Here is a 13,233-nt window from a genome sequence, read left to right as displayed (position 1 = left end):
CTTTGTGGTTTTGGCCAATGAGGGACCGTAAATCAAGGCAATCATACATATTCATGGTGAGGTCCTGCCAATGATGTTGAACAACAACGCAAGGGAGCACTACGTGCATTAATTCTTGATGTGGGCGTCTAAGCACTCTTTTCAAGCACCTAGGTATACCGTACATTAAATAATGTGTATGTGAGGTGAACCAGAGTTGTTGTTGTTTTGAAGAAGCCAATTATTGACTTTCAGCAGGGGACAGTGATGTTTAGAGCAACTTGTTGAGGGCTCTGCAGAACTTGGAGAATGGGGAAACAATCCAAGGCACTTTGGCAAGGAAAGATGCATTGCTAGCTTTATGCTGTAATGTTTCTAACACCCCTATATGATAGAATGGAACAACCCGCTGGGACAAACCATTTGCACGTTAGCATGCTAAAATGAGACTTGATGTGTTAACATGCCAATGTTTGTTGCGTTAACCCGTCAAAATATGACCACAACCAAACTCTAAGTGATAACAAGCAAAATCTGGTCCTGTTACGTAACTTGGCCTTCAAACATGTTAGTTGCTCTAATGTCCTTCAATATTTCAAGTACTTTGTTCGCATCTGATCTTTTAAGTACTTTGTGTGCACTGTTTAACACGTGTTTGCATGCGTGTGTGTGTGTGTGTGTGTGTGTGTGTGTGTGTGTGTGTGTGTGTGTGTGTGTGTGTCTGTGTGTTCGTCTGTGGGTGAATGTGTGTATGCGTTTGTGTGTGTACATGTGTGTGTAAGCGTGTGTGTGTAAGCGTGTGTGTATGTGGTTTTTTGTGAGATGTGATGGTGATGGGGTTGGTTGGGGGTCAAAAGGAACTCTAAGCATCATTCAGCAATGGATTGACACCTGAAGAAAAATAGCCACAGGACTAATCAATTGGGATGCGTCTGGATGTATCACCTTAGATACAGCAGTTTGTTTGAGCGTGTGTGTGTGTGTGTGTGTTTACGTGTCTGTGTGTGTGTGTGTGTGTGTGTGTGTGTGTGTCCATGTGTGTTTGTGTGTGTGTGTGTGTGCCTGCAGATGTGCACGTGTGTAAGGTGAGCAGCATGCATCAGCAGCGTTTATGTCCAGTCAGCAAAGATCCAGTGTGCCTGTGCAGATTCATGAATAGATAACTATGTGTTGCGTTTGTGCAACAGAATAGAATGGAATAGAATAGGTTTTATAGTAGACTTTAGATAAGCAACACTAATATTTACTGACCATGCATTCTTATTCAATCATACTCCTCTTGGACACATGTGATATTGTGTTTGTTGTGTGTAGGAGTGTGTAGCTGTGAAGGATTTGCCCCTGTCTGATCAGCCTTCTCCTCTCTCTCTGTTTACCAGCGTCTCTCTTGTCTCCCTAAATACCCTCAAATGTGTTTGCATTTATAAGAACAAAACCCTTAAATAGGCACTTTATATTAATCTTCAGGCTTCCATAATCCATTAGTAATTGATTATTGATGAAGGAATAAAAGACTGGGAGCAGTAATGAGCCGAGTTGAGACCAGGAATATATTTGCTTAAGTGCTGATTTAAATGAAGGCCAAGCTGTAACGTTGTGTCAAGTCAATGTCACTCTGACTTTAAACTCCCTGTGCCCCTCAATAAATCATCAAAATAATATGGATTTAAAACAAATCTATAAAAAGAAGAAGAATATATCCCACACAGTAGGGATATAAAAAACATACACATCCCATTCAAAGTTTGTTAATTAATGATTTGATTAGAATAATTATGAAATATTTGGTTCTTGTTTAAAGTTGCTGAATGCATTTGACAGGTGCTATTAGCGAGATCTGTGTCACCATGGTTATGATTATTTGGGCAGTGCGATTCGTTCTGAAAGATGCAGTGCAAGTGCCGCTATTTTTTTACATAAGTTGCAGTTTGAATCAACTGTAGTTTCTACAGTTTCTAAACTATGTCAAATATGATTGATTATTTTACCTCAAGTCGAAGGAGAAAGTAGCATTCCTAGTAATTTCATCAAGGTTTCGTTTTCCTGCTTTTTTTCCATCCGTGTTCAAGTCTGAGGCGAGTCCAAGCGCCCTCCAAAGCAGTCGCCATCAGACGTGCGAGAGAAACTCATTAGACGCCTATGAAGCAAACAGTGGGCACGTCTGGGGAATAGCACCGCAACATTAAACAGCCACTCAACCACGTCTAGTGACACTAAAACAGGCCTGTACATCTCATTCTGCTTTGAGAATGTCTTGGCCTGCAACATCAAATAGAAAAGTGGGGATCTGTATGAAGTGAATGATTGTAAGAAATTCACATGAACCAAAGAGTCTTTTTTGTTAAAAAAAGTTTTTCGATCAATGCAATCATGGCACAGTTCAATAAGTTGTCACACACTCCATCGAGCCAAAGTGTCCCGGCACATCACATTGAGTTCACCTGAATGGACTTGCACGTCTCGTTATTGTCATTGATCTGGAGACTGGAGTTACTTCTTACGTATGTGTCTGGTCGGTGTCACCCAGTTGTAGCAGGCTGTTATATGAGCACTGCAAGTGTACAGACAAGCAGACAGATGTAGACAGACATACTTAGAACAGACATACAGTATCCTCTAATGACCTACAGCTGTTTTCTTGCCTACTCTTTTACCGTTGTGATGAAGTCCTTTTTGGTATGGCTGGTTCTGTGGTTACTAGTGAGCCTATTCCAGGAACAGTGAACAGGGGGAGTAAATATGAGGCTTTATCATGGGATAAACATAGGTTTCACTGATCAGACTAACTATGGGTCTGATGTTTAGTCAGTGGAGACCACTATCTGTGCCCTGGTGAATAAAAGTATCAGACCCATAGTAAATGTTAAGAGATCAACAACTGTGTTTGTCGAGGGGCCTCACTGAAAACGTATTTTGAGCACTGTTAAGATCAATTCATCATTGCAATTATCATCATTATCTCCTCCTTGTCATCGTCATTGTATTTACTAAATCTCAATTATGCATCAGTGATTTTGTAGTGATAGTAATAATAATAATAGTAATGTTTATCTTATTATTACTAAAGAGAGAAATTGGGCCGCTTTGTGTTTTATTCAAGAGAAGTTGTTCTCAGTTGTTGGTCTGTTGTTGGTTGTTGTGTGTGTCGGTTAGCTGTGAGGAAGACCATCCTTCATTGACGAGCAATGTTGTGCTGAGGAAGGGCTTCTCCGCATCCATCCTGGCAGAGGGTTTATGGTAGATCGTGAGAGCTCCCCTCGCTCCAACAAGGCATTCGTTCTTAGCTGGACCACGTGTATCCACATCTGACTGTGGCTGGATGTTCAATATGAACATCCAAAGCCAACCTCCTCTTTGCTAAAGCTCTGGGCTTAATAGCTCCTTTACCACAAGGGGCTGGCACCTCCAGCGTTGGCAACAAATGATTTATTCTCCAGCACAATATATTAGATCCAAGCCTCCAACTAAGTAAGGTTTACCTCATCATGCTGCCATGTGCAGTCCAAAATGAAATGCATGAAAGTCGTGTTCAAACTTTATGGTGTTTGGTGTCATGCCAACAAGGGAAAGTTATTTTACTTTTCCAATATGCCTTATGCACTCACACACACACTCACACACACACACTCACACACACGCACGCACGCACGCACGCACGCACGCACGCACGCACGCACGCACGCACGCACAGACACACACTCACACTCACACACACCCTTATTTGCTCTGCAGGTATTCATTAAAACTTGATGTGAATGAGTGAAGCCAATAATCTCCAGCCCGTGAACAATCCTCCTGCAGTCAATAGGTTTGCTGCTCCAGAAAAAAAGCTAAGAAAACGTGGGACTTATTAAATATTAAAATGCCGGTCCCGGGGGAGATGGGAAAGACTTCCTAGTGATCCCCTGTCTTCTCCAATTAGCATCTCCTGTTCACCTGCCACCTGCATAGGGCTATGGAGGAGGAGGAGGAGGAGGAGGAGGAGGAGGAGAGGGGAGGTAGGCTTTGCCCCGCTGTTGGCTCTGTTCGTGACATTGCACGGTTAGTACATAACGGCGCCTGTGAAGCGCCGTACCTCTAACTGCTCACCGTAGGTGGTTTAATTACACTGCGCTGCATCCGGGTGAGAGGCCAAATAATGAGTCATGGTCTCTCCTCCACCCGGGACGCTCCTGCTCTTCAGGAAGCGCTGCCTCAGCGTCTTCCTCCTCCTCCTCCTCCTCCTCCTCCTCCTCTTCCCCTTTCTTTTTCTCCTTCCTGTGTTCAAGGCCATACCAGCTTGTCCCGGATTTCCCATCAGCAGGACATGTGTGGATACCATGATGAAACAAGATCCCATGTTCCCAACCTCCTCCATCTGCTCCTTCTCCCCGCCACCACCTCCTACTCCTCCTCCTCCTCTTCCTTTTCCCCACCGAGTCCTCCTCCACCACTTCCTCCCTATACCTACCAACTCCTCCTTTTCCCCTCCTCCTCCTTTTCCCTACCTCCTCCTCCTCAACCTTCTCCGTTTCCCCAGCACCTCCTCCTCCTCCTCCTTCTCCACCTTCCCCTCCTTTACCCCACCTCCTCCACCCCCTCCTCCTCCACCTCCTCCTCCATCTCCTCCTCCTTCTCCTCCTCCCCCTTCTCCTCCTCCTCCCCTACCTCCTCCTCCTCCTCCTTTTCCCAGTCAGCACCTAACGTTTCTGTAAATCTACTTCTCAGTAAAAGTTAACATCACAACGTCAGAGCAGTCCTCCTGGTTCCTCTGGGTTGGTCACGGCGTCGCACTGAAACTAATAACGATAATAATTGTATTTTAGAAAATTAGAATCTCAGCAGGCCGGCGAGGGCTAGACGCAGAGGAAGATGAAGGGGTTTCCAGATGGACTCAACATTGAGGACGGAGGGGAGTGCGGGACAGATGGCGACAGAGAGAGACGGAGGAAACATCGTATCAATGTCCCTCCGCCCTCATGTGAAGAAGGGGCAGGAAACAAAGTTAGTCTGAGCAGACAGGCAGCAGGAGAGCAAGGGGACAAAGTTACTCAGACAAACTTTTGACGAGCACGCTCACTCAGTCACTCAGTCACTCAGTCACTCAGTCACTCACTCACTCACTCACTCACTCACTCACTCACTCACACCTGAGGGATACATGACGACTCGAGTTGGCTATATCTGATACATGCTAATATGATGTATAGCTAACATGCTCATACATACATATGCACTGAAACACACACACACACACACACACACACACACACACACACACACACACACACACACACACATACACCTATATATATGCAGAAGCAGGCATGCACACAAAACACACACTCCGCACACACACATTCTCTCTCTCTCTCTCTCTCTCTCTCTCTCTCTCTCTCTCTCTCTCTGTCTCTCTCTCTCTCTCGTTCTCTCTCTGTTCATCCTCACATCCGATTCGTCTGCCAGCCGTTTCAAAAGGCCAGCTAGTGCTCTTTGTTATCAGCGGGAGCCACATGAGGTGGGAAGTTTTCTGGGTCATACAGCAGAACGGAGGCAACAGGGAGAACATCAGAAGAGCCCGTAGGAAGCAGAGGGAAGGTGGGAGATGACTGGGAGGATTCGGGGGGAGGTCACGTTAAGAAGCATTAAGAGGGATAGAAAACAGCTTTGTTACATCTTGGGCTCACTGCGGCTCCATTGGCTGCCTTGAGGTCCTTTTGTCTCCTCCAACGCTCCCCGCGCGCTGCTGTTGGAGGGGAATGACTAATGACTCCATCCAGACTCAGCTAGTTAACTCCCAGAGAGAGGACTCCATTATTTAGGGGACTGCGTGGAGTCACCGTAAAACAGCAGGTACCACGTCCATGTTTGGTTTTGTGTTCATTTATCATTGTGTCTCTTCTTATAAAGAAGGTATAAAGTGTACACCCGGCCACTTGAGATGTTTGTTTTAGAGCAAACATGAAAAAAAAAAATACAATGAAATATTCATCTCTTTGACAATGCAAAATATGTCTTAAGCAGAGAAACACACTTTTGATGAGACATTTAATGACAACGCACAAACTTAACGACTTAGTCTGTGTTTGCATTGTCTGTGTGAGTGGGAGTGTGCGTGCGTGTGTGTGTGTGTGTGTATGCGGGAGTGTATGCGTCCTACTCTGGCAGGCTGCCAGACTGTGCACGATAAAGACAGATCAGCAGTCTAGGGATTTCCCAACATTGTAATGAATTCACATCATTTAAAAGAGGTGCGTCTTAACTTTTTTCTCATTTTCTTTTACGTTGTACCTTTTGTTACCGTTACACGCTGGTTCTCCTGCCTAGCTCTAGTCTCCTTGCAGTCTGGGTGAAGGCCGCACCCGTCCCCATCTCTGTATTATTAATTGAGCTGGAGGGACCTGATGCCAAGTGGGGCTGGCAGGTCCACAGCGCTTCTCTCAGCCGTCGTTAAGTCTGTGAGCTTTGGGTCACCAGCCACTATCTGTGCCAATAACTTTTCTTACACGCACCTGAGATTATCTCGCTTGCTCACTCTCTCTATCTCTCTATCTCTTTGTCACTCTCCCTCTCTCTATCTCTCAATCTCTCGTCTCTCTCTCTGTTTCTCTCTCTTGCTCGATCTCTCTCTGTCCTGCTCTCTCTCTCTCTCTCTCTGTCTCTCTCTCTCTCTCTCTCTCTCTCATGCTCGATCTCTCTGTCTCTCCTAATCTATCTGTTTCCCTCTCTTGCTCTATCTCTCTCTGTCTATCGCTGTCTCTTTCTTGCCTCCATTTCTATCTCTTTCGATCTTTCTCACAATTTACCTTTGAAAAGCTCTCCTAATAAACTAAAATATCACTCCTACGTTCAAAAAGGAAAACACATAATTTCCCAATAGGAATTAGACATCCAGACATGTGTTTATTTATGCCTGATTGCATGACTGCATTTGTACCTGTGTTTGTGCACGTGTGTGTGAGCATGTGCATGTGTTTGAGTGTGTGTATTTGTTTGTGTTTGTGTGCTAGTGCGTGTGTGTGTGTGTGTTGTTGTGACTTTAAAAAGGGTGTCACCTGCAACAAATATATTTATACATCACATTGTCTGTGTGTGTGTGTGGTACTTAGCCACTTTATAATTTACAATTTACACTTTATAATTCTAATTTATATTGTTTATACCGTCTGTTTTGTTTTCCCTGTTTGTTGTTGTTTGTTCTGTTGGTCTTGTCTTATCCATACTTCTACAATACTACTTATTGTATTTTTTCCTGTGTTTTTCCACTGCTGCTAGACTGTTGTAACAGACAAATTTCTCCTACGTGGGATTAATAAAGTTGTATCTCATCTAATCTAATCTAATCTATGTTGCTGTGTGTTTGTGTGTACGTGTCTACGTTTGTGTGTGTGTGTGTGTGTGTGTATGTGCGTATGTGCGTGTGTGTGTGTGTTGTTGTGACTTTAAAAAGGGTGTCACCTGCAACAAATATATTTATACATCACATTGTCTGTGTGTGTGTGTGGTACTTAGCCACTTTATAATTTACAATTTACACTTCATAATTCTAATTTATATTGTTTATACCGTCTGTTTTGTTTTCCCTGTTTGTTGTTGTTTGTTCTGTTGGTCTTGTCTTATCCATACTTCTACAATACTACTTATTGTATTTTTTCCTGTGTTTTTCCACTGCTGCTGGACTGTTGTAACAAACAAATTTCTCCTACGTGGGATTAATAAAGTTGTATCTCATCTAATCTAATCTAATCTATGTTGCTGTGTGTTTGTGTGTACGTGTCTACGTTTGTGTGTGTGTGTGTGTTGTGTGTGTGTGTATGTGCGTATGTGCGTATGTGGGTGTGTGTGTGCGTGTGTGCGTATGTGCGTGTGTGTGTATGTGTGCAGTGCTGAGCCAGTGTCCGGTGGGGGCGTCGGCCAGGAGGTGTCACTCCATCTACAAGGGCTTCGCTCAGTGCCTGATGACCCTGGGGGACAGCCTGACGGACGGGGCGCGGCAGGACGAAGACGCACACGGACTCCACTCCATCTGCAGGTCAGTGGGTCAGCCGCTCATCACTCACACAGCCGTGGGACCAGGAGCTGCTCCGGGATCGCCACTACCACCTCATGGCCCAACACCTCGGGGTTAGAGATGAACCCTCGGGGCGTTTTTTGTCCCTAAGGAGTTTGAATTTCCCTCGATGTTTTTATTATGGGGCGTCCCATCCATGTAACCGTCACAGTGTTTGACTCTTGATTTTGGAAGATTAATTTCATTGAAGCCGTTAAATAAGTTATTTTCCAAATATTTGATGAAATTGCCCTGGATATGATCGTAATTATCCAAACATCTTAGGACTACTACTGCAAAATAACAGCCCTTGATTAAAAAAGTTCAAGGGCTGTTAAAAAAAGACATCCCCTTGTACTGATGTACTGATCGTACATGAATGTAGCTTGATCTGTTTGAGTTCACATTCTCTCCAGCTGTAAATATGGTGCAGGGACATGAAGTCAGGAATAAAGATCTAACGGAGGTTCCTAGGGGCGTGAACCGTGCTAAGAGGAAGGCTGGGTAAGGGGCCATCGAACCAAGAACCTTACGGCGGATGTGTGTGTGTGCGTGTGTGCGATGGTGGATGGGTGGATGTGTGTTTGTGTGTGTTTGTGTGTGTGTGTGTGTTTTGATACGTTAGTGTTGACGTGTGCGCTTGTGTGTGCGTGTGTGTGTGTGTGTGTGTGTGTGACACCAAGTTTCAGGCATTGCATGTTACATTCCTGCGGTTGTCAACTCTATTCCTTGCGGTACCAATTAAATGGCTAATCCAGCAGGTCACACACCCTAGATTCCGGTTGTTGCTACAAAGAGTATCTGTGAACACACACACACAGTCACACACAGTCACACACAGACACACACAGTCACACACACCTTTCTTTGCTCCCTTCTAAACTCGTTCATGTTCACAGTGGATCCTGGTTCTACTCCTACATTCTCAGTTCTCTCCTCCTCATCTTTATAATCTGCCTTGACCTTTCACCTGTCACCTCCGCCCCTGTACTTCAAGGCTGGTAATGAGGAGGTTCTGAAGATCGGCTTGACACACACACACACGCACACACACACACACGCTCACACACACACACACACACACACACACACACACACACACACACACACACACACACACACACACACACACACACACACACACACACACACACACACTCACACACACACTTGTGGATGCGATCGCACACACACAGACACACACACACACACACACACACATACAAACACACGTACCCAAACATATACACGCACACACAAGCATACACACACTCACTCTCACACACACAAAATCACACATACACAAACACATACATACATACGTACACACACACACAGACACACACACACTTACATACACCGATACATACATACATGGTTTTATAGGCTTGCAAATCCCCCCCTCCTCCACATACACACGCACACACACACACAGGCACACTGTCACAACACTGCAGAGTGAATGGGAGATATGCAACTAGGCCAAGGCTGCGGCTCCTTGAGATTGTCCCAGGAGTGCACGACTGCTTATATTTTCAATATCTTCACAAAAGACACTCTGCCACTAGAAACTTTCCCTCGCGCTCCAAACTAACGAAGGAGATAGAAAAACCTCTTTGCCGTAAGAATAGCAAACGGAATGTGGAGGACTTTTTTTGACGCACAATTTCATCATGAGAAAAGAAAGACGGGAATACAGACGGATGGAAATTGTGAATTTTGTTTTGTTCAAATAAAGCACAAGTATAAAAAGCCTTCGTAATATGAAGAGACAGGCGAAGAAACCCACTGCTACTGCTATTTCTGATGCAGACGGAAACCATTCAAGGCTGGCAGCACAATTTGGTGATCTCTGCTAGCTAAAGCCCTTCTGGTTAATCTTTTAATTTGCGGTTTCTTGTAGAATAGGTTTGCGTGCTTTAATGTTAAAAATAAACGTCATTGTTCCCTTTTTACATTGCTGCAGCTCCTCTCCCACCCTTTATCAGACAGGTTAGGTTTGAACTCCTGTCCCTGGAAGGCAGGAGAGGCTCAGTCTGCTCAGACTGATCAGCTGACCGCCTCTGTGGCGGCCAGCCGTGATTGGTTAGCTGCACAGTGCGTGGGCCTCACGGCCCTGAGGCCCAGCCTCCATTCAGCCGTACCCGTAGGAGCCTAGAAATCCAAAGGGCCGATCTCCCATCGACCCAAAACAGTCCCACCAAGACTGGAACCGGATGTTTCACAGTGGTAGAAGTTATTTGGGAGCTATCTTAGTTCAAAGATGCATTGTTCTCAATGGGATTTCTCAACATCACAGGAACAAGTGTTTCCGTGATGTGCTCCTCTTGATTTCACCAAAGATGGAAAATTCGGTTTGATCACAGGAACAAGTGTTCCCGTGATGTTGAGTGTAAAGGGCTGATTATGGTCCGACGTCGACGCAACGCAAGGACCGCACAGATGCTTTGACGCAGTCGAGGCCCTTGCGGTGAACGCAAGGAGGGTCCGCAATGACCAAATGGGTCCGTAAACCCCCTTGCGTCGACGTGGAACCATAATCAGCCGTTAAAGCTCTTCTGTTCTTCTGTGAATTTGCTGATTGAGAAAGGTGTGTCTATGGTCACATCCCCATACTATGAAGTAGTTAGTGACAACTCTACAGCACTGATGATGTGCTCCTCTTGATTTCACCAAAGATGGAAAATTTGGTTTGAAATGTGAAAGCAGACCCTTGGTTTTCATTGGTTCTACGTAGATATAATTTGATAAAAGAGATTTTACTTTTATTGTTGAGTATTGCAAAATTGGGCTCCTGGGCCAAGGTCTAGACATTTTTAGGCCAAGCCACCAGGCAGATTCCACTCTGTTTGGAAGCTAAAATATTGACAATGCTAAAGCAATGTTTTTTTTTTACAATCTGGGACCTGATGTCGTGTGTGTCATGACTTTATCTTCCATGTATTTCTCCAATTTAGCTCTTATTTTAATTGAACGATTTTTGTGAGGGTTGTGACATAATGGGCGTTTCTTCAAGGATATAAAACCAGGCAAGGCTTTTTTATTTAGGGCTTGGACACGAGGCCAAATACGGGCCAAATGCCACAGACACACACACACACACACACACACACACACACACACACACACAGCCGGCTGTAGCCTGAATATGTGTGTGTGTGTGTGTGCCCCCAGGTCCTGGGACCAGTTCCACGACTGCGCCAACAGGGCCATGGCAGGCTGTCCGGAGGAGGCGGCTGTGGTCTGGGAGTCTCTGCGCCGGGAGTCCAAGAAGATGCAGTTCTCAGGGAACCTGTACGACATGTGCTCCCCCCGCAGTGCCCAGCCCGCCCCCCAGGAGGGCATCAACCAGGAGTCCCTGAGAGCCCGCGCCCACCTCGCGGCCGGCCCCGCCCACTTCCTGCTTCTCCTCCCTCTGCTGCTGCTGTTGTCATGGATACAGTGAGATACCAACCCCCCCACCTTCAGCACCAGGACTGTTCCCCCTCTTCTCCTGAGCTCAGAGACTAGCGCCAGTGTCCACCTCCTGCATGTTCATCCTCTCTAGTAGCAGTGCTCCGCTGGTCCACACGTATGCTTTGCCTTCAAGGTTATTGACACACACACACTGGCGCACACACACACACACACACACACACACACACACACACACACACACACACACACACAGCTGCACATCATTTATACAGACGTACATATATACAAACACAGACACACACACACACACACACACACACACACACACACACAAACACATAAAAAGGTTAATTAGAGGAGAATATGAAGAATCCCTTCTCATGGAAACCCTGATAAAAAACTGATTGAAAAACGGGTTACAGCTAAATCCAAATTTTGAGTTATATAGGCTTAATAATACAGACCCTGATAAATCCTAGAATCTAAGGGAATAGATCCCAGCCACATCCCATGAGAGGTGCCTTTCATCCTCATTATTGGCTCAACAGGGATCTGCACTGGATCCTTCCCCTGGAAACCCTTGGGGTCTGCCTAAAAGACAAGGTTCTATACACTAAGGTTCTATACACTAAGGCTCGTATGCAGTGAGGGTCTGCCTAACAGACAAGGTTCTATACACTAAGGTTCTATACACTAAGGCTCGTATACAGTGAGGGTCTGCCTAACAGACAAGGTTCTATACACTAAGGTTCTATACACTCAGGCTCGTATACAGTGAGGGTCTCCATCATCAAAGATATTTTTAAATATATATTTAGTTGAACACGCACTTATTGCATGTGTTTGACGGCGTAGATGGAAGTTGGTTTAAGCTACATATGCAAAATGGGTGAGAAAATTGAAATATTTTCTAGAAATTGTGACGGAAACACCAGAGTAGAAGGTATGTATTATTCATTATGATTTGGTTTATTATGTTAATCTACTATTTTAAAATTGGTCAATAAAAATGATTTTATTATGCTTGATAGAAAGCTACATTTTTAATGTGCATAATTCACAGCAGGGGGCTTATAAAAACAGGGATCATTTGAATGGGGGAATTGCATTGACAGCATGTCACATTATCTGTTACAATGTGTTGACATAAAATCAACAACACAGCTAAATATAAGTGTTAGTAACCTTAAATCTTACAGACATGTTTTAACTATGCAATCTGGATACTGTAATTGCCATGGAAGGCAGAATAGGAGAACGGTTTTAAGGTGGAATTAGATGGGGCTGGCAATTAGTTTTAGGTTGAGAGAACCAATAGACCCACATTTTATAATTAGATGTATAAGGCATTTCTTATTTTTTTAAAAGGTTTGCTCTAACATCCTAAATTATTTCTTGGCCTGAAAATAATCTCCTGTAATCTAGTTAAATACATTAGCAAACACAAATATACAATTTAAACAAATGAACTCTGCTTTCAAACGAGATGCCCTGTTTCTGGGAACAGCGAAACAAACCTTACATCTGAGTTATGGTCAAAGAGCAGCAGCAGCAGTACCCCGTAAAGGAGTAAAAATTAGCGAAGGTTTCATCGATCCAAGGAAGAGTCGATGAAAGAGAAACCAGCCAAGTATAACCACTGGGGGGGATGGATTCATATTGATATAACCCTGGTCCCCAAACTCCCCATTAGCACCTGCAAAATGTCACCTCGCTAGGGTCTTTAGATGAGAACATTATGTAAGGTATAAGCCTTATCACCTTAACGAGGAGCTACCTTAACGAGGAGCTACCTTAACGAGGAGCTA

At 44.6% G+C, this 13,233-nt stretch overlaps 1 protein-coding gene across 1 annotated transcript in view; it reads left to right on the top strand.

Annotated features, from left to right (window-relative positions):
• The window catches only part of nrn1la (neuritin 1-like a), a gene marked incomplete at both ends in the record, with an annotated part of 28,702 nt that extends 17,249 nt beyond the window's left edge, over positions 1 to 11,453 (top strand). The window contains 2 exons of the mRNA XM_079742686.1: positions 7,843 to 7,990; positions 11,183 to 11,453. Of these exons, the coding sequence (XP_079598812.1) occupies positions 7,843 to 7,990; positions 11,183 to 11,453 (419 nt within the window). The remainder of the gene's footprint in view (positions 1 to 7,842; positions 7,991 to 11,182) is intronic.
• Between the last annotated feature and the right edge of the window lie 1,780 nt (positions 11,454 to 13,233).

This window comes from Pollachius pollachius (genome assembly GCF_949987615.1).
Source record: "Pollachius pollachius genome assembly, chromosome: 9".
Taxonomy (NCBI): Eukaryota; Metazoa; Chordata; class Actinopteri; order Gadiformes; family Gadidae; genus Pollachius; species Pollachius pollachius.
The sequence above is the reverse complement of the archived record's forward strand: the minus strand, read 5'-3'. Positions and strand labels throughout refer to the sequence as shown.